The sequence below is a fragment of the Nanorana parkeri genome, unplaced genomic scaffold (genome assembly GCF_000935625.1).
Source record: "Nanorana parkeri isolate BGI_ZX_2015 unplaced genomic scaffold, ASM93562v1 scaffold762, whole genome shotgun sequence".
NCBI lineage: Eukaryota > Metazoa > Chordata > Amphibia > Anura > Dicroglossidae > Nanorana > Nanorana parkeri.
Genome location: NW_017307030.1, coordinates 220,829 through 243,652, shown reverse-complemented (window position 1 = coordinate 243,652; position 22,824 = coordinate 220,829). Strand labels below are relative to the sequence as shown.

General features: G+C 40.6%; 1 protein-coding gene across 1 annotated transcript in view; it reads right to left on the bottom strand.

Annotated features, from left to right (window-relative positions):
- UNC5D (unc-5 netrin receptor D) overlaps positions 1 to 12,358 on the bottom strand; it is a 490,550-nt gene extending 478,192 nt beyond the window's left edge. The window contains exon 1 of the mRNA XM_018564580.1: positions 12,316 to 12,358. Coding sequence (XP_018420082.1) covers positions 12,316 to 12,358 — 43 coding nt within the window. The remainder of the gene's footprint in view (positions 1 to 12,315) is intronic.
- Between the last annotated feature and the right edge of the window lie 10,466 nt (positions 12,359 to 22,824).

Genomic DNA, 22,824 nt, shown 5'->3' with positions numbered 1-22,824 from the left:
GGGGGGGTGTCGGGGGGTGAGTGGTTAAGGCTGCGACCTAGGCAGCAGTGCGCCCTAGGCGGCTGCCTAGTTTGCCTAGTGGCAGCACCGGCCCTAATTGAAGTTCATCATGTAAGTGAGTTTGGAGAGGTGGCTACTTTACAACACACACAAGGGACATAAATCATGGGGAATAAAAGTAGCCCCCCTCCAGAAGGAAGGACAGTGTCAGCATGAATTCAGATATGATTTGAGCATCTACAGTTGTTTGATATACAAATAAGATACATTTTTGTTAATAGTTAAGGTATTTGAAAGCATTTTTAAGATGTAACTGCTGAGTTTAGTGTAATTTTAATTTAGACCAAGAAAGCTGGTTGCTATTGAAAATTAAAGCATTAAGAATGAAAGTCTCCTAACTATATCCAATAGGTCATTTCAATCTTATGCATATTAAAAAATAAACACAAGGGCATATAATCAAATAATATATTAACATGTAATATTCATATATTAGATTATTGGTGATTTTCTCTTGACAGAATTGTCTTGCTTCTCGATTTGTTACCGTCACTTAAATCGTTAAAGATATAATTGGTATTTTGTTGTTTTTGTGTCACGTTTGTTCTTTGGCTTCAGAAACACCTGTTAACAATCTTCAGCTGATTACTTTGATCTTGCTTTAATTACTTAACATGGTAAGGATTGTTTAATCTGCTTTAAGCATGCCCCTTTTTACTTAAGTATTATGAAAGCTTCCCAAGCACCGAGGCATATCATTTGATCAAACATCTCAGCCATTAGCTAACAGATGATTAAAAATGCAAGCCACATCTCAAGCTTTGTCGCAATTTCACAACTTTTTCCAATGATTAGCCAATATTAATTTAAATATAATTTAATTGTATCGTTATTAAGTTCAATGATACGTGTTCTTATCAGCAATTCTCAGTCTGTGTCCCTTTTTGTAGTCTTCTGTTTGGGTGTCTGATTTATTCAAAGTAATTAGTTAATTATGTTTAAGTAGTTCATTATCATTTTAATGGGTGATTAATGGTTCTAGCTTTGTTTAGGGTAAATATATTGTGTGTCTGTTCTAAAAACAACTTGAAATGTTATTTAAAGTATATAGCTGCTGTGGATTTATTGGTCCTGTTTTATGGGTGGACCTGGTAGATTATCCAAAGGTATTAAATTAAGACGTGATAGCCCATTCTTGTGGAAAAGATCTGTATGCTGTTTTATGCCATGATGAATTTAAAGTGGTGTATAGTTGATAGTAACCACTGAACTCCTACCAAAATGTAAAAACCTATTATCAAATAGACAAGGGCCAGTCCAGTAAATTATCATGACTTCTGGCTGGAAAAGATTACTGGATCTGCTCCTAAGCTGCCTAAAGATGGCCATACACCAGAAGAATTTCATTTGAAAATTATTGTTTTGGAGCTTTTGTTCAATCTCTAATAGTCAATGGGGTAAAATTGGCGATCACTTTTAACCACAGTGATAAATAAAAATGGAAGGATGGAATTTTTTACAATAATTGTCAGTTCTCTGACAGTATTATTGAATGTTCTAATTAGATTTTTCATACAAATACTTGTATGAGATTCTAACAATGTATACCCGGCTAAGAGTACATATAAACAGCTCAACTTTTACAATAGATATTCCCGATTTGATGACATCTGAAAATAACCAGTTGTCTTATAAAGTCCTCAATAAATGCACCTCCATCTGTCTTAGGCACTTGCTATCAAATGTGCAAGCAATATCTGATCAAAGATCAAAGTACAGTACATGGACCTATGTCACTGTCAGGTGAGTATCACAGCATGTCCTGGAGCTTCAGCCTCTTGATCTTACAGATAACCCTTGCTCATTGTTCTCTGCAAGATAGCTGCCCTTTCCTATTGCATAAAAATGTGAAAAGCTGAACATTGCTCCAGCAATAACTCTACCTTGGAACATTACTTCTTTCAAAATATGTGTACAATGTATGATCGATCACCCTACCCACCACCACCACAAGCTTACAAAGAGTAGGGCAGCCTGTCTGTGCATATTCAATCCTCTCGATTTGTTTGTGTAATCAGAAAGTAGTCATGCTTAAAAACCCTTCAATTGAGATCATTGTTCATCTTTTCCAGGATATATAATCTTTTCTGAAATGCATCTGATATTTTTTTTGACAAATGTACTTTTGATAACAAGCATTTGCCAGGGTGCAAGTTGCAATTATCTTACAATGGCCATTTATAGAATTTAAAAAAAGTGTCCTCCAGGGATATACATTTACAAGATCCGATAGCCAGGGCCTCTCGTTTTTGTATACATCAAAGTCCCCTTTCTGCTGTCCGCTCATTTTGCTCCTCTTTTTCATTTTGCTCCTCTGTGGGGCTCATTTGTGGAGGCAAATGAGCCCCACAGAAGTCTATGGGGCTCTACTGCACAGGCAAGGCCAGCAGAGAGAGGACTTTGGTGTGAGATGCAAACAAACAGGGGAAGCCTCAAGTGTCTGATCTTGGTAAGTATACATCTCAGGAAGGGGAGGATAGGATCTGTTAGGTCAGAGGAAGGGGAGGGGGGTAAAATGAATACATGCTCTTTATCTGAAAGTGTACTTATTCATTATAAAAGTTTATAAACCTACACACAGGATGGAACTTCAATTTGCGGGAAAACTCAATAGGTGTTTAGAAATTTTGGATCAGAAAGGCTTGCGTGCATCCTGCATGGGCTGTATCTGGACTGAGTTTCATAAATAGCATGTATGATTTTTTTCCTGCAAATTTTGATTATTAAAACGTATGACAGGTATTACACAAATAATTGAATCACGATTTCCTTTTTCCATTGAGCTTACTATGACCTATTATTTTGTTGAATTTTACAACTGAACAGGTTCTTATAATCTGGTTTACAGTAGGATGGCAGAACACAAGGAGTGCCCTCCAAATGTTTCTTTATTCCATCCCTTAAAGTCCATAAAAGCAAAATCTGCTTACATGTTTCAGCTCTACTGGGCCTTAGTCACAGTGAGGTTCTTATAATTTACCTGTTAATGTGATTGCTCCCTTAAACTCACACAACGCATTATCCATTATAATTCTGTTGGTCAGCTAAAGTTCCAAATTGGGTCATTTTAATAGGAATGATCAGGGTCAATTCAATAATATTGATTTACTAAAAGCAAATAGGCTGTTCACTTTGCAAATAAGTTTTCTCTTATTTTATTGCATAAAATGAAGCTCCATCATCCAAACATGTGCAAGCAAAAATACTGCTCTTTGTATGTTCCTTGCACATGACTGGGTATTTTTTGCAAAGTGAATTTTCACCACACTCACTAAGCCAGGGGTGGACAAATTAATAAGGAATGCAAGAACCAGTCTGTCCAATTCAGGAGCCAGCAGGACTTTTTTTTATAGGAGCCAGCTACAGTGACAACAGCTAGAGAAAGCTTAAACACCTGGATGGTCAGTTGTGTTTTTTAGGGAGCATTGGCTACCTGGCTCCTGGGATTTATCCAGCCCTGCATTAAGCTAAGGGGGCATCCCTTTTCAGAGTGCACTTTCCATTGCAAAGTGAACAGCCTATTTGCCTTTAGTAAATCAACCCCAATTAATTTGATTAATCTCTAACCAAGCAGCAGCACATTTGGTATAAATGTAGGAGACATGTTGTCCAAAGCAGAAGCCAGCACAACTTTTTTATAGGAGCCAGCACCACAGACAACACATAGACAAAACCTTAAAAGTTGTGTGCTAGCAATAATTTTTATGGAGCATTGGCTACCTAGCTCTAGTGTTTTGCCCAGCTCTGCATTAAGCTAAGGGAACATTACCATGCAAAGTGCAATTTCCCTTGCAAAGTCAACAGGCTATTTGCCTTTAGTAAATCAACCACAATGCATCTGATCCATCTGTAAGCAAGCAGCGGCACATTTGGTGTATATATATAGGAGCCAGGTTGTCCAATCCAGAAGCCAGCACAACTTTTTTATAGGAGCCAGAACCACGACCAACAAATAGACAAAACCTGAAAAGCTGTGTGCTAGCAATACTTTTTATGGAGCATTGGCTACCTAGCTCTAGTGCTTTGTCCAGCTCTGCATTAAGCTAAGGGAACATTCCTATACAAAGTGCAATCTCCCTTGCAAAGTGAACAGCCCATTTGCCTTTAGTAAATCAACCACAATGAATTTGATCCATCTGCAACCAAGCAGCTGTACACTTGCTGTATAACCTGTTGATGCTGATCCAACCATAAGGCTCAGTCACTGCTGAGTTTTTCATTCAATCAGTTGATGCTATATCGCTGATTACCCATCTTGTTCAAAGTTGTCTGTTCGTGTCACCCTTTTTAATCTCTGGTGTCCACAAACAGGGATAAAATAACAGCTTTTTTTCTCCATTTGGCTCAGTTTCCTCCCTCTGATTTAAATAAATGTCAGCCTGCCCCTCACAGGGGATTGCTCCATTAAAAAAATGCCTGTTATCTGCCTCAGCGAGTCCTTTATTGAGTATACTGAGAATTGTTTATCGGGAACTGGAGACTGATCAATCACGTTTGACATTTCCTGGCTCAGTGCAGTGGGGTATTTCCCTCCTGCTAGTAATTAAATGGACAATTCCATTGCTAAGAGAAAGGGGATGTCACAGGCTTTTTGGTGTTTATCTATCACAGGCTGCCCTTGCAAGCAAAACTTTGATAGTCCCAGCTTATACAGAATGGATATACAATACATAATCTGCTTGTTATTCCAAAATGGATAGTTTAAGGAGAAGAAAAAAATCTCCATATGTGTCAGAGCGAAAGAGCAACGATCTGCTGCAATGTGTAAAGACTTAACTGCTGATAGTGCAGCGCTGGGCAGGTGCCATGCTCCTAGTAAGCCAATTATCCTCAAATCTCCAGAGGAAGGATGTAAACATCACACTGGGGGGAATAAAATTAAAAAGAATAACCAAGTAAGCTTAAAAATAAAACAACAAGCAGAAAAAAAAGAGTTCCTGCTGACTCGCATAGAAAAGGCACAGAAACCCAGCTTGAGGGAGAATACACTGCACCTTGATATTTTCTTTTAAAATGTAAAGTCTGATCATCTGAAACATAAACCGATGGACGCAGGATGGCAGCCAGTAGCAGTACAGTGCTTTGATGTACAGATGTACTGTGTGTTACCCCACTATGCTTGTTCTCTATGAATCCACTGCACTCTTGATAAGATCTGCTGGTGGTGGCTGCTTGCTGGTTCTCTTTTCCGCGACCATGAGCAGAAAAAGGTATATTATAAGCATAGATTTTCCTGGAAGTGCTTATATGAGATGTAACTATTGCTGCACCTATGAAGCTATAAGCAAAGTGCTAGGCAGAAAAATAATTAATTTTGGTACATACATTTTAACTAATTGTTACTGTTTTTTTTATAAATGCATACCGACCAACTGTCCCTCACTGGGAACCATTTCTCTCTGTCCCTCTCTTTCAGTCTGATGTACAGATATTTGCCAAAATTTACTATGTAACTACTAAAAGTATTACTCTGCACTAAACCTTCATCCTATCTCTTAAATGAGTTGTAAAGTCCCAACATATACTCTCCAGTTATAACATCAGCATTGTAATAGGAATACATATAAGAGTTGTTTATGATAATGCAGTCAAAGCCCCCTTGAAAAATCAATTTTATGTAGTGGGTGCTGCCTTCCATCTGCCCATCATCTTCCTGGATTGAAAGTGTGCTTTACGTCTCTTTCCCTGCTGCTTGATATGATGCAATCTCAATTTTTTAAGACTACATATCCGATCATGCATTGCTTCTGACAAGCAATGATAATGTTAATTTGTTAAGACATTGAGCTGTAGTGAAATGGTGTCAGTGCATTGAGGAAGTACCTCATATGGGCATCTTCAATAAGTACAAACAAACTTCTAGATCATTATGGTTATTAGGGGAGGGATAGAACTTAAGAAAATTCAATATAGAATTACATATTTATTTTTAGTTTTTGAACATGGATACCCTTTAAACATCTTTAATGTATGTAATGATAAAAAAATACAATTCTGGGTTTTACCAATCATTTATGGCATAGCTGGGGCTATGCAGGGGTTGTGTCCATTGACTAATACATTGTGCTGGAAGGTGTCCCCTCTTCCCATCTTGTAAAGTTGTGAGGTATGTAAGTGTATATACTGCCATATGCTGCAGCTTGAACAATAAGCTATTTGCATGTTCCTTGGAGTTATTGTATACGCACCACAGTTACTGCTTCATTATCCTAGCAGAGGGTGCCAGTAGCATGATATACCATGGTGCTTTATAAAGAAAATTTCAGATGTTATTTGCATGGTCACCATATAACCAGGATTCCAGGATTTCCAGTATCCTGAAATCCTGGAATTCTCTGTAAATGATATTGGGACCTCCAGATTGTGGTCTAACCTCATCCTTTCTACCTGCCTATACCTTTCTTTCAAATTGGGTGGGTCACTTTCCGGACCAATCGGAAGGTGCATGCAGCAGAAAAGGATGGGGCTAAATGGTGACCAAGCTAATAATATTGGAAATTTCCTTTATGAAGCACCCTGGTATATCATGCTTCTGGCACACTCTGCCAAAATACTGAGGTACCAAGAGCTGAGTGCTATTTAGGACAGGAGCCATCATAACACCATTGAACAATTCTATAGGTTCACTTTAAACGCTATTCCATAAGTGCACTAAGCTGTGGCACCTGATCATAGTGCATCTTGTACTGGTCTGATGTCAGTAGAATTAAAGTATAACTTCTTCTCATTTTGGATGGAGTAGGGAATAGTGAAGATCCCATCAGGGTTTTTTTTTCTACTTGTGTCCTACTGGGGATATTTCCCTTCACTTCCTGTAAGTAAGTAAAATACATTCCCCCGTAGGCAGCTATTGCCAGAACAAGTGTCCACATTGGAAGATTTCCCCTCTATTCCTTTTCTGGTGCCAATTTTGGTTTCTCCCTCACTTTCAGTCCGATTGACAGTGGTCACCAGGACAAATCCAGAGGGCGAATCTCCCTACCAAGGACTTGGACAGCAATAAAAACGTGACAGTGAGTCTAGTGCCATAACATTGTATTCAAACCTGAAATAACTGCTTTGGCTTTAAATTCACTTTAAGTCTAATTTGCTTCCAGGGTTTACTACATTTAGGAATTATAACTTAAAAATTAGAGTTCTTTATTGAAAAAAAGGCTGTATGTGTATTAAAAAGGTATTGTAATCCTTACGTGAAAAATAGAACAAAAACAGTTTCCATTTACTAATATCTATACTCAGCCATTTCCATGATTCAGGCGGAAGGTAATAATGCAGTAATATGTCACTGTCAGCCCGGCAGAGAACATCTTTTGATTTGTTGCTCTGTATTGGCTTTTATGCTAAATTACATAGGGATTTGTTATTACAATGACTGTTCTGTTCTTTCTGCTTCATGGTGTTACAGGAAGCAGTCTTAGTCACAGGAGGGATTGCAAGCTTTATAATGTTTTGAGTTATTGAAATTAAACCTTGCTATCCAAATGGGATATCCGATGAAGCTTAACCAGGTTAAAACATCATTCTGGCTGGAGATGATCATTATGTACAAGCTTTATGAAACCGTTGTGAATGTCAAAGGACACCAACAGGCCGGTCATCACACCTCCCAACTGTCCCTCATTTGGCAGCAAATTCCTTTGTCCTCCTCAGTTGTCCCTCTTTTTGGCTTGATGTACAGATATCATTAAAAAAATTATTCTTTTTAACTACCAAAAGTGTTATTCTGCACTAAAACCTTCATCCTGTCTCATGAAGGAATAGTACAGTCCCAGCATATACTATCCTGTTATAACATCAGCATTGTAATAGGAATACATACTAGAGTTGTTTATGATAATGCAATCAAAGCTTACTTGAAAAAAATCCCTTTCATGTAGTGAGTTCTGCCTCCAGTCTGCCCAGCACTTCCAACAAACTTCCTGTATCCCAATGTGCTTTGCGCTCCTTTCCCTGCTGCTTGATCTGATGCAATCTCCGTTTCTCAAGACTACATATCCCATAATACATTTCTTCCAGCAAGCAATACAAATGTTACATTGTTCAGACCAGTATAAGGTCCCTTTTACAAGGGTTTGGAGCTTTTTGGAACGGAGGTCACTAAGATGTCCATAGGGACATTATTGACATCCATGTCTGTCCACTTTCTTCTTCCACCTTGCGATGGAGGAAAAAACTGAACTCATTGGACCAATGTTAGGTCTATGGAGAGTCAGATGTAAGTGGACATGTGTCCACTGACATCAGATTACCCCCGATCCATCACGATCAGCTCTTCCATAACGGAACTCTGTTCCATTTGGTTTTTCTAGACCTAGACAGAGTCAGGTGGTAATCAGATATAAACACATACAGTACATTTAGATCTGGCTGTCCATAGACTAAGGTGAAATATATATAATCCGCGCTTATAGATTGATGTGGATACTTTAATTAAACAAATAAAAATATATAGAAAATGAATAAATAAATAAATAATGTATAACTATATATTAGAGCTGCTGTACTAGGGACACTAGGGTCAAATAGTATGTAACTACGTGTGATACCGAGAAGTGTAGCCCCACCCCGATGCGTTTCGTCATACAAAGACGTCTTCAGGGGGATCGCAGGACCTGACTGCGCATCCCAGAGGGGACTTAGACGTGGACACTGCGGTGTGGGATTTCTATCATCATTAACGTGTTGCTGACACTGAAAATTTAAATTGTTTTTGGATTCACAAATTATCTATTTTTGGACTCACATCCAATTATTTATAATATTATATATATTTTGTACCCACTTTTATACACTTTTGGACTCACTTTGCTATATATCACTTTGATAAGTTTTAGATTTTTATACATTTTTTGTATATATTTTCATATTTCATATTTGAAATTGTATATATCTGATCCACCATTTATTTTATGTATCCGTGCACGATTTGAGACCTTTGTTCACTAGCTATTACTGATATTTATGATCATTACCACTCATTAGGTTAAATATGCTAACACTGATTTAATTCACTCACTGGTGACCCTGAGCGCTGCACACCCAGTTACATAATATGTCCATAGACTAACATTAGGCATCCAATCACATCCACCTGAAAAACTGACAGGCGTACCTGATCATACCGCCCATCTGAAAGGGGCCTAAAGGAAAAGTAATGGTGAAAAAAGACAATTTTGGGCTTAATCAATCATTTTTGGGCTATAAATCCAATATGGTCCACATTAAACTGGGGGCTGGAACAGACGTGTGTCCATTGCCTAAATATATTGTGCTGGAAGGTGTCCCTCTTTCTCATCTCAGAAAGTTGGGAAGTATGCTAAAATTACTGCGAAAGAAGTTTCACTGCACATATTTAACACCTATTAGCAGGAATGAATGTACCCGTAGCCATTGGGCCTAATTTACTAAAAGGAAATCCACAAGAGAAGGGAAAATCAAGATGAAGATAATTAGCATGTGTTAAAGTCAGAAGATAATTGGCATGTGTTAATGCTCACATAACCGGCAAATCTGTTAACATATCTGTTAAAGTGTACAATCATGCTCAATGCATATGTTGGACATCGGGGCAATGCTATTTTTGTGCTTTATTAGCAGATAAGGTGCACTAAACACTGTACATGCTCAGAGTGCTCTTGGAAAAAATAAAGTTCCACAGCATGGCCTTATTTTTTTTTTTTTTTTACTTTAAACAACCATTTGGGCCCATGTTGTACATTAAAGCAGCCCATTTAGTTCAAATGGACTGACAGTGTACTTTAAAGCAGAATTACATTGATCAATACAAATTTCCCCCATCCAATAATACTCGTTTATACCTAGATCTGTTGCTAGCACCCAAACCCTACTAAGCCTTTCTCCTCAGTAGAAAAGAGGCTGGGCTTGGTGTGAATCCAGTTCCCCTGAGTTCACCCAAGCCCGCTCAAAACGCTGACCCCTACCTCCTCCTCCTGCCCCAATGAGTGGTGGCAGTTGCTGGGAGGCATTCCCCCCTCCTTGTGATGTATAGCTGTAGGGTGGGGAATGCACATTATTTGCAACTGATTGGGTCAGGAGGAGTGGGTAATGGTCAGAATTTTAAATTTGCTTGGGCAAACATATGCGAACTGGGTATTGCACCAAGCCCTACCTCATCACTGCTCCTCAGGAGATATCACATACTTGTTAACCTGTGACATCACTCACACACGTGCTGTTGATTACACATACTCACGATCCAGTCCAGGCCGAGGTCTTGTCAGCTCTTGCTAAGATCATCATCCACCCATTTGCATAGTCACTCACTCTCTTGATGCTCAGGTTACCTTCTAGAACCCCATGTGACTATTGAAGTTGGAGGAGCGAAAGCTCCTTTTCTTGTTCAGTGCGTTTTAAGCCATCACAGAGGAAACCTAGGGATTGATGGGTTAGAGCTATAAAATCCTTGGAGAGAGACATATTCAACAGAAGGAAATTGGTTGTGCATGTGCACCAAAATAGAAGGTCCACACCTCCATACGGACTGGAGGAACAGTCTCCAGGATCCTAAGCCCTGCATTCAATGATCATGGTTGCAATACTTTGAAAACAGAGCTGTTTTACACCCACATGCCCATTGTGTTACACTTCCCTGTGTGATGATCCGGCGCCGGGTTTTACCTCCTGTCTGAGCTGCTTGGCTTGCTGCCAATCCACTCTGAACCTCTCCATTACAAGTCCAGCTCAATTGTTCCATGCCGTTGCAACGTGTCTTTACACCCAGTCGGACTTCCTGTTTATCTCTTGCCTTTGCATCCCTGCGGTTGCTACCCCCTACCTTGTTCCCTGTATGTCTGGATTCCCTCTTCCTCACAGTGAGATCCTGTATGCCCTGCATTGGATTGACCATCAGCTTCTTCAGGTGAGTCCTTGCACCTGTGCCTACTTGTGTGTCTGTGTATAGGCTTCAACCCTGCCTGCTGTTGCATCCAGCACCTCAGTGCTGCAACTAACCTTTATGTCTGTGTGGGCGTGCTAGAGGTGTGGAAGGTGTCCAGCAGCCAATCATCCTCACCATTAGAGGCTCTGTCGAACACCTGGACCTTCTTAGAACCTGCGCCTCTAGTGCGGCTCCGTTAATGCATAGACACCTACTTCCCGTGTTTTCATCCCAGGCACCATTTTTTGCACGCTACTTTTTGTCATTTTGTGTGCCCCGGTCGCAGACCGAGACACATTGCACTGCAGCACATCTCACACCTGGTTTATTGTGCTGCTTCTCCCTCACCCTCTCTGAGCTCTGCTGTACAATAGACTACAACAGGCGGATGCCAAGTCAAATTCAGGTACTTACTCATCTGGCATTTTAAAAATACAATGAATTATGTATCAGTGATTACAGTTCATCTTTAAAAATGAGGCAGCAGTTGTTTTTCTCATCCCTCTGGCTATGAAGTAATATTATAAGCTGCCCTGCTCACCTCTAACTCGCCATTTCCAGCTGCCCAACTCCAGACCTTTCCTTTTCTATGCAGAAAAGACACAATCTGCAGGTCATCAGTGTGGTAATGACTGAGCCCTTGATCTATTCTAACAAACTCAGTAGCGAACTGGTGAATAGGACGAGGCCATAACTGCTTCATTACTCGCCATGCTGTGGATCTGAGTGTAATCGTTTCATGCGCAGCTGGGAATGTTTGCTTGAGTATTGACCGGCTGTTTGTAATGAACTCTGCTGTTTGAACAAAGACTCTGTGACAATGTGCCATGCTATGTATTGTATATCAAATAGCGGTTCGGGCCTTGTTTGGTTACCGCAAAGAAAAAGCAAACATGGTGTCATCAGGGAGTACCGTGTACCGCTGGGCCTATATTAAAGAAGAATTCTAATCTAATTTTAGAGGAGCTGTTGTCACTTGAAAATTGACAACTGATTCTGCATATTTTTAGATTTGCATGCATATAATTCAGGGGAAAGAACACTATAAACTGATAAATAAGAACAGACGTAAACCTTATAACTACCGTAGTTGAGTAGAATGTCTTCCCAATTTTAAAGCAGAACTCTAACAAGATAAATATAAATAGGCCATTGAAAGATAAAATAAAAGATAAAATAACAAAAAAAAACCTTTGGCTGCAATATTCATCTTAAATAAGAACTTCGGGAATTAAAAAAAAACTTACTTGTACTGGGCTCCCCCTGCACTGCAAGGTTTAAGTGCTCGTTTTGTCAAGGGGCTCAGATTAAGTAAATATACTCATCTTACACTCAGTCTCATGGCAGTCAGCACTTACCTCTCTTTCCCTCCTTCGCTGGCTGTCGAATGTCCTTTGGCATCCTCACATCCAATACAAGTCAATTAGACGTGTGTTAAGGTGCCCATACACTGGCCGAATTTCGGACGGTTTTTATTGTACTGGCCGAAATTCGCACAGTGTGTGAGACTGTCGGCTCCCTTTTAGCCTGCATTCCTCAATTAGCTGGTCGAAGGAGCCGGCTGGAAAATCTTTGTATGATCAAAGCCAGCAGCCGATTACCTGCCTACTCTGATCGGGTATTCTGAAAGGTGCCGGTGGAACCTTTCAGAATACAATGGAAACAGCGGCGATTCCTCAATTGACACGCTGTTTGTGTTGACGGAGGAATTTTTTTCGTTCAGCCAGAGGGTTGAACGAAAAAAATTGATAGGTGCATGGCCAGCCTAAGACATGATGATGACCCTTAGACCACCAGGGCCTAGGGACCAGTCTAGCAGCTTGGCAGGGCTGAGCTAAGGTATTTACTGTTTACAAATCCTGCATTTGTATAAGAGGAAGGGAGGAGGAGGCAAGTGAGAGAAAGTTGTCAAAATGTGTGAAGGTCCACTTTAAAAAGTCACTTTCAGCCAGGTAATTGCGTCCATTTTAAAAGTGGTCCACATCACTTTTTATTAATGCAACATTTCAGCGTGGTAATTCTACTGCAATCTGGTTCCCAACACTTGTGACAAATGTGGGAAAACTGGCAGACATTCACAGACTGATCACAAACATTCAACAAAACCGGAAGTGGCGTGAACGACATTATACCACAAAAGGTGGAATATAATCTGCACATAACCTGCACATGCTCATACGGTACTGTATTTGAAAATAGGGAGCAACTGTATCAATAAATGTCCCCAATTGCTCCTCAAACTGAAAGGGATAAGCCAGGCAACAGTGCAAAGATAATATTAAGTGCACGCACGTACAATTCATTCATCATAAACTCAGGTTAAAAATACTTATAATCATGAATGCATAAATGAGTGTATTACAGGATGATCAGCAATTCAAATCTTGCATGTGGGAAAGTCTATACATCAGTGTCGATCAACTCAGCATACCGGACCTGACATTGGATGTAGCCAGACTATGGCTATGATCAGCAGGTTTTGAAATTGCTGCTCATCCTCTAATTCGTTCATTTATGCATTCATGATTGCAAGTATTTTTAATCTGCGTTTATAATTAATTGTATGTGCTTCACAAGGTGAGGGGGCCGTCCCTTGTGTTTGTTTTTATATGGGCTTGAGGATTTCCCGTCTGATTAGATTGGCTGCCTTCCCTCGCAACTTGCAAGCAGAAATTTTTATGGGATTGAAGAGTAAAGGACAACACCACTAGCGCTGTTTTGTTGGTCATGTTAAGTAATTAGCAAGTTTAGTATCCACTATGAAGTGTGTTAGGGTGCCAATCATTTTATATGGGAACCGTATTCATCTCCAGAGTGCGGCTGCTATACAACACACTGATGCATGCATCAATGCATGATGTGTGCTGCACCAAAAAAATAGAAAGAAAAAGAACCCGGAAGCAACATGGGGCCACCAGACCAATCAGCTGCAAGCTGATGCAATCCCCACCTCACAGCTGCACTTAAACAAAGGGGCTGGATCCTTGTGCTAATATCATTAAAGATGAGCTCCAGGAAATGTTTGTATTAACTCTTGCAGTGGGGCAAGTGCTTGTTTTTGTGTAGGTTAAAAAAAAGTTAGACTCACCCGAAGGTCCAAGCCAGCTTCTTCTGAGGTCAGGCCTTCCAATGTCTCTCCCCCTCCTCTGCAGTTGTCTAAGGTCCCGCAAATTGTCACATCTATACACAGTGTATAGACATGGGGATGCTAGATTCCAATGCAGCAGGGAGGGGGCCTGGCAACAGTACTATAACTATCAAAGTAATCCACATTTTCCTTAGGACTTAGCAACACTGCACTTGTGTGTCATTAATAACATACTGTATTAGACATGTGCGATTCGTTTCGTTCCGAATCGAAATTAGGACGAATTTTCGGAAAATTCGGACATTCGGATGTATCCGAATTCCAGACATAACGACTGCAAACGAATCCGAATTTCCATTTCCGAAATTCGGTAGCGGTAGTTTGAACGTTCGTTTCGTTTTCTGTTCTTATTCGTTTCTTATTCGTTTCGTTCGTTGGAGCAAAGTGACATTAGAGAAGGAGAAAAATATTTTTTCCCCCTCAAATGTCACTTTGCTGCAAATGAACGAACGAAACGAATAAGAAAAGAATAAGAAACGAATAAGAACAGAAAACGAAATGAACGGTCGAACTACCGCTACCGAATTTCGTCCGAATCCGAATTCACTTTCACACCCGAATCTCGAAAAACGAAATAACACAAATCCGAATTTAAAACGAAACTAAACAAATTTTCTGGCAGTGCACATGTCTGTACTGTATTGCTTCACACAAATTCCTTGTGGAAGTAGTACAAAATATATACAGTATGTTCAATGTCCAAATATTCTACAAAATATTCAAAGCTAGAAGTGATTATGAAGTATTTCATTAGATTGTAATACATAGAATTTTCCCCCATCCCAAAGGATGCTACAGAAGCAAGGATTTGTTTTGGGATTCCCGGAATCCTAAAGGCCTTCAATACGATTTGGATTTGGTTAATTCATTAGGATCCAGCCTGCTAATTCGGGATTTCCCTAATATTTTAGAGGACAGGAAAAAACATTATTGCTTCAATGAGTAAATATGACATTACATAGCAACCACATAACTGTAATATGCAAAGTAAAGATAACATTCTCCTGTGTATATGGCAGAAATTTGTTGTCAAGCTGCCAGATTCTAAATAATAGAAATTATGTAGCAGCTAAAGTTATGTTTTTACTGAATTGTAATTGTAAACAACGAATGCATGTAAAGTCCAATATATAGTCAATGGCCCTTTGCCAATATTTTTTTTTTTAAAGTATTAAAGTAAATAAGTATTGTTCCCTCTCAGTCTGCATCTTAAAGGTGCCCATACACATTGAGGGGTTGATTTATAAGACTTGAATACAGCATATAGCTGTGCAAATGACTTTTGCAGTGCATTGCTGCCACTAGAGGGACCTGAGGAGTGTAGGAATTTGCTGTACTTCTCGGCTCTATCTAACAGCCCCTATGATTTCCAGCTGTGGGCTGAACAAGAGGCGTCTGTTAATTGCTAAACAATGTAGCTGGAGTAATCTCCCCTACCGGCTATTTTATTCTTGCAGCCAGTGCCTGCGGCCCTCAGAAAACCCGAACAGTGACTACATCTGCTTAGCCCACATTTTTTCACCCGGCTCCTTCAACAAAAGTTGATTGGGAAGTCAAGCCAGCAGGGCCACCCACAAATTAAATTTTAGCCAATTCAGCAGGAAAGGGGTGAAATTCAATCAATGTATAGCCAGCTTTAGGCCCCTTTCACACATCTGTTTTGATCAGATCTGATTGGAAATTCAATGTCTATGATCAGGTGGATGTAAATGGATGCACGTCCTCCAAGTCCATACAGGTCCTGAAAAAAAATGTGCAATTTTAGTCCTCACCATGAACTTATTAGTGTGTTGGAGTGCCAATTAATTTATATGGAATCCATATGCATCTCCAGAATGTGGAGGCAATACAACACACCAAAGCTTGCCTCCATCCAAGACGTACGCTTCACTGCAAAAACATTCCAAAACCTGAAAGTGACATGGGGCCACCCACTTAATCAGCTGCAGGCTGGGGCAATCTCCACCCCACAGCTGCTTTTGTTAATATTATTGACCTTATATGGCCACATGGCTATATTTTGTCCACGACATAGACCTCATATGGCCACATGGCCAAATTATTGGCCTCATATGGCCACATGGCCATATTTGGTCAATATCATGGACCAAATGTAGCCATTTGGCCATATAAGATCAATGACATCACAGCATTCCAACCCTTTGCTTCCATGCAGCTGTGGGCGGGGAATTCCTCCGATGATTGGATGGTGGTGGAAGGACCTTCCTTCCATGTTCGGAGCTCAGGTTCAGACCGGGTTTAGTCTGAAACTGAATTGATCCCTAGTTGTTATCCATTAGCAAGACGTGTTAGGGTACCAGTCACTTTCTTGGATTACTGTGCGGGCACATAGTAGCCGTGTATTTCACCATGCATTACAGTAAATAGTGCTTACATGATCTGTGGTTTTCACCTTATTGGAGTCCCCTTTTACATGGATCTATGCTGTAAAATCTCCTAGTTTGAGGCATTTTGTTTGTTATGCTTAGCAATCCTTTAATAATCGATGGTAATGTATTTTTTACTCCCGAACAGTTTATTTTTCTATAGTACATCCCTGCATTTATTTTTCCACCATGCAAAATGTATTTCTTCCCATTAGATAAAAAATTAGATTCTAGAATTCTTCTAAACGCCTTTGCGTAGTTCAAACATTACTGTATATTTTATTGCTGGCTGCTGAGAAAGACATTTTCTGGGAACATCCACTCCAGACATAATGTATTCTGATGCGCAGGAAATATGGCTGGATATAATAGAGACACACAGCCTTCTATAAAGAGGAATAACCTTGCGAAAGACGATTGTTACCAAACTGCTATGCGTTACGACTTGTAATGGCTCTTCGCATCCTGTATGGTTGAGTTACATTAGCTGGAGAGAGTTTGAGATTTGCTTAGTTTTTTTTTTTTTTACAGCTCCCTTTATGTCACTTAATAACTTTACCTGGCTGACGGATTACGGCTATGAAGGTTTATGTCGGAGGCACCTTTATTTCTGTGACAAAATAAAAAAAAAACAACAAACAGATGTAAATGTATACAGAAAGGAAAATTATTCCTTGTTTGTGAGCATGTAAGGCATGAAAACGTTTGTCACTGCGCCAGAGAGGAAAAGAAGGTGGCTGAATGGCCGTCTATGAAACACACAATTAACCACATCTGCATAATTATACACACCTACACAATTATACACACCTGCATGGGTTTCACTGGACATGTCGAACCGTGCTGATTACTTCTGCAGGATAAAGGCTGCTGATTCTCTATTGATCAGACCAACAAATAAAACTTACTTTGCATATAAATAATCCATCCACAAAGGACATTAAATAGAAGCAAATGAAAATTGTTGTTTTTCTGCGTGAGCGTGATTTGGAAAGTTGGTAGAACATTTCAGAGAGATGGAGGAGGATGTTCTGGAGAAGTCATCGGAAGACCCGGCAAATACTTGCTGCTTAGATAATCTTTGTGGCGACATACAAAGGGCCCGCAACACATGAGAGCCTGCCGGAGCTGCATCTATTTAGCTGGGTTAGTTGTTTCATTTTGGCACCTGACGCTTGGTGCAGGAACAGCACCAAAACAGTGTCTTTGGTAAATCAGTGCCAACAATATTATTGCACTTATATTTGACAAGACTGTATTTTTTCCACTGGTATAATAGTGTGATTATTTATTGCCATGATAGCATACATTAGGATTAAAGCTGATGTGTCGACAAAAACCTAACTGAGGCATTAGCTAGGTAACAGTAAGGTTCCCTTTAATCATGTGTTCCCCATGGGTGGCTGCTGCTTCTTTCTTGAAACATTTTACTTACATACCTCACAACTTTTTGAGAAGGGCACATTATAGCAAACGTAAGTAGACAAAGGACACAATGCTGGTACCCCCCAATTATGGCGGCCAATAATAATTACTCAAACATTGGTTAAATTAGCAAGAGCTTATTTTTCACCTCTATAGTTCCCTCATATTGGCTTTTCAAAACAGCAAATAGAAGAAAAAAAAGTGAAAATAGAACTGAAGCCAAAACTATTTTTTAGTTTTGGATAGAGTAACACCTGTCAGCTTTTTTCCCATCTGTGTCCCACTGGGGAGATTTGCCTTCACTTCCTTTCCGATAGCCTCAACAGGAAGTGAGAGAAAATCTCTCCAATTAGAGGGAAATCCCTGATGGTCAGCAAGGTCACTAGAACTAGTGTCCCCATTGGAAGATTTTCCATCTCTTCTTGTTCAGATGACAACTCAAAATATTGGATTATCTTTCACTTTCGGTGTTAACGGTCACCAGGACAAATAGAGAAGGGGAATCCAGCTAATAGTGACACAGGCAGTGACAAAAACCTGATCATTCTAATTCCTCTCAACACCATCCAGTGCTAAAAAAAGGTTTTTACTTCATTTGCACTTTAAATGAAAGGTTAAGGGGGTTATTCACAAAGCTGCCAAAGGCAGCCGAGTGAATAACCGAGCCGAAGTGAAGTGAACCGAGCGCTGTTCGGCTATTCACTTCTGCTCAGCCTTCAGCGGCACTTCGGTCAGCCGAACATGCTCTGCTAAGCCAAAGGGCAGAAGGACTTCGACTCAGCAGATCCAACATCTGAATTGGCTGAGCCGAAGCAGCGAGTGAATAGCCAACTGCCGACAAATGCTGCCAAATGCCACCTTTGGGGTACCAAGCAGAATAGAAAATCAATGAAAAGAGTTTTAAAAAAATTTGAAAAATATTTTTAAATTGTAAATAAATGGTAAAATAAAAAAATAATACAAAAACAATTGGGCGGAGGTAGCAGTGACAGCTAACTCCACCCAACTGTTTCCTATTGGCTAGAGTCTTCTAGCAGATCCTGGCCAATTAATAACAACTGGGCGGAGCCGGCCGTGACGTCACGGCCACCTCCGCCCAGTTGTTATTGATTAATGACAGATCAGCATCCCCAGGTCATTTGTGGACGCGGATTTGTCATTTCAACTGGGCAGAGCCAGCTGTGAGATCACCCAGCTGTCATTTGCGGGGCTTATGGCCAGCCATGGGCAGGCAGTTCGCCCCACTTCGGGTGTCACTTCGGCTCAGTCGAGCCGAAGCATATGCCTTCGGCTTGGCTGAGTCGCTCGGCCACCATAGGCTGCTGTACGGGCTATAGTGAATAGCCCTTACAGCAGCCCTTTGGTTCGACTGAACCGAAGGGCCCCGGCGGCCGAAGAGAGCCAAAGGATCAGCCGTAGCTACGGCTGGATCCTTCGGCTCCTTCATGAATAACCCCCTTAGTGTTGTAAAACGCGTTTAAAAGGTAAATGTTACATTTTGTATAGAGGTCTAATGAGGGACAAATAACGGCAAAAAAAGGACAGCTGGATTTAGTTCCAAAAGGCCAATCAAAATGAGGGACAGTTCGGAGTTATGACTCACATGCAGCCTCTGGCGGCCATGTCACTGCTGAAGTTCCATCGGTGAACCTGACAGTTGCGGCTGGAGCAGAGTGATCACAGCAGGTCACTCTGCAGCAACTCCATTTACAAAACATTGAACAAGATTGATTGGACAAGAGGGGGTCATGAGGTTCATACGCCCCTTGTCCAATCAAAGAACACCTTGTATGCTTTAAAAAAAATACATGACATTTTCTAAATGGAGGAGCTGCACAGCAAACAATGTTAACATTTATTTAAATGCAGGTTTTAACAAAGCACAAAGGTGTAAATTCAATCTTTAGGAAAGTTGCAAATTTTAACAGCTTAAAAATTACTTTTAAAATTAAATTAACATGTTCAAGTGTGGAGGTGTGGAGATGAGATTTTAGTGATTGGGTTTACTTTGCAGTTTAATGCCAGGAGCTTAGTGTTTCAGAGCTGAGTTCCCAGAATAGACACAATACTGTGCCCTATAGCCCCCACTTGCACTTACCCTCGTTGTTACCCTTTTTATGACTCCAGCACTAACCATAACATTAAAGCTAGACCTGTCAACACTACCTGTCTTCACAGACTTTGATTACAAAATTGAAGGATCTGGGTGCAAAAAATGTCACCTGAACAGTGACTGCATCCTGTATAGGGGGCGGAACAAGAAAAATCTAGCCATGCATGATTAGCTTGATCTTCCTCAAAGCCCTAACAGTAAGTCCAACCCTGGGTAAGACCTTATCATAGTGCTGTTATGGCTGTGCTGTAACTACCATGGTATCTGTTGGGCTGTTGGGGGTTGCATTACAGGCACGCTCATGTGACTTGATTACAAAATGATAGTTTGAGGGATCCGAATAGCAAACCAAATTTAATTTTGGATCTAAAATCCGAAAAACTAAAATCTGAATGTGTCCAAAACAAAGCAAAACACATTTTTATGTGGGGTTACAAGTCTATTATTATATAACATGTTTAGTTCGACTTCACAAAAACTATAACAGCAAACAACCTATTAAAATACAATTAAGCAAAACCCCTTGTGCCAGTCCCAGATGAACTGTGAGCAACCCACTACCAATCATTTCTGACAGCCTGCCCCACCATAAGTTACTCAAAGGTGCCCACTACCCAAAGTTCACATGAGGCACAACGCGGGAACCTTTCTATTGCTGGCAAGGTGAAAACACCAGTTCTGTACATAGCCTGTGCAGAAAGAAAAACTGTGGGAGGGGCCAAACAGGCTGCCTGCTGAAAAATACAGGAAGGGGTGGGGACAAGACCAATCACCCTGCACAATGAAAGAGTACAGCAGTGACTTGTCTTTATAACAGGAAGCTTCAAATTTCACATTGGATTACTGCAGAGATCTGGAAGACCAGATCAAACAAACATACATTGCCCAGCGAAGTATTTCTTTATATTTTTGCCCAAACACTTACAGTCACCATGTGTCCAAACAGCTCCAACTCTCTCAGCTCGGCTTCCTTGAACTGTTTGTTAAGTATATGTTCATAAAGGACAGAGCAATTTCTAGCAGCTGTTTATCTACTAGCTTGGAGGAAGGAGAAGCAGGGAGAAGGAGAGTGCTTTGCCTTGCTGTGCCTGTGTGTTTGTGGAGACACACACAGCTTACTATCACACACAAGGGTAGCTCCATAGGACCCTGCAAGGGAAAGGAGCCGCCCTAAAATAGGATACAGTGGCGGACCTATGGAACAATATAGGCCTGCCACTATAGGGGACTGCAACTTCCAGCAATACTCTCTACAGAAGCGGAGAATAGTAACTGCTATAGGGGACAACAACTTCCAGCATTACTCTCTACAGAAACACAGAATAGTAACAGCTATAGGGGACTGCAACTTCCAGAAATACTCTCTACAGAAACGGAGAATAGTAACAGATGTAGGGGATTACAAATTCCAGCATTACTCTCTACAGAAACACAGAATAGTAACGGCTATAGGGAACTACAACTTCCAGCAATACTTTCCACAAAAATGCAGAATAACTCCATCAGTTATAGAGGACTACAAAACGTGTCACAGAACTTAGGCATATGCTGAAGATAAAAGCAGTAACCTCACCTCCTCCTCGCGGCGGAAACATTGTGTAGCTGTGAGTGGCGTCAGACTGTGTAATCAGGAAGATGCTGGGTCCTCCCGGATGAGGCCCCAGCGCTGCCTCAATGTGTGCTTGATGACTGCTCTGCCTCACTCTGATCTCACTGCTGTGTGGCCGGTGCCCGAACACCCCCCACCATCTTTTTCCCTACCTTGCCACTGATCTGCTGCCTGGGTCTCCTGGGCCCCCACAGGCTCAGGCCCCAGGGCAGCCGCACCTGCTGTGCCGGCAGTAGTTCTGCCCCTCATAGGATATCAGGGCCAGTGCTCAGGGGACCAGCTGATTCTGCTGCATCCATTGTAAGAGATTTAATCAGCATTTGAAATAGCGTTAAAACATTTTGACTTTAATATCACTTTAACCAATCAAAACAAAAACTCTGAAAGGATACTTTTGACAATAGACACCATTGAAAGGTATAGTTCAGTTTGACCTTTGTCTTTCATCGCATGACTGAGACAGTGCCCCAGAAGCACATAGATGTGCACAGCATGGTGGGTAACTGCAGTTTAAATATGTTCTATTTTAGTATATATTTTAGATATTTTAAAACATTTCAGAATTTAACAAGTGTATATTTTTCATCGGACTAATCATTTTAAAATTATGGGGGGAAAAATTCTGAGACGCGGGAAAATGGATTTGAAAGGCAAAAGAAAATTCCTAATCTTTAGAGACACAATCTAAATAGCCGTGTCGCCCAACAGCGAGTCTGCTGCTTTCAAACTGTATAAAAGCAATTTTCTTTTTTAACCATCTAATCAATATTAAGGCAGTTGACATGGAATCAATGCTGGCAGGAGGTAGGGAGGGCAATGTGCACGTGTGTGTATGTCAGGTGGACTGCAGAGGAATTTTATCACATGATCAGCAACACAACCTCTGATACCTTTCAGCCAACAGAGATGGGTATAGTGGTCAGTTATTAACTGGCAACAAATCAGTCACTGACAGCACCTATCCTAATTAATCTCACAGCTGTAAGTAGATGAAAAGCAAAATCAGATTGACGATTATGTATTATTACATGTGGTATATACTTTTTCTTTTTACACTTATTCAATTAAATGTACAGCCCCACATTTTGTTAGTTTTGAATAGTGTGCGGATGGGTTAAAACGAGGGACATCCCTACAAATTTTGCCATCTGAGGGAGGGTGGAGGAGACAGTGTACATCACATTA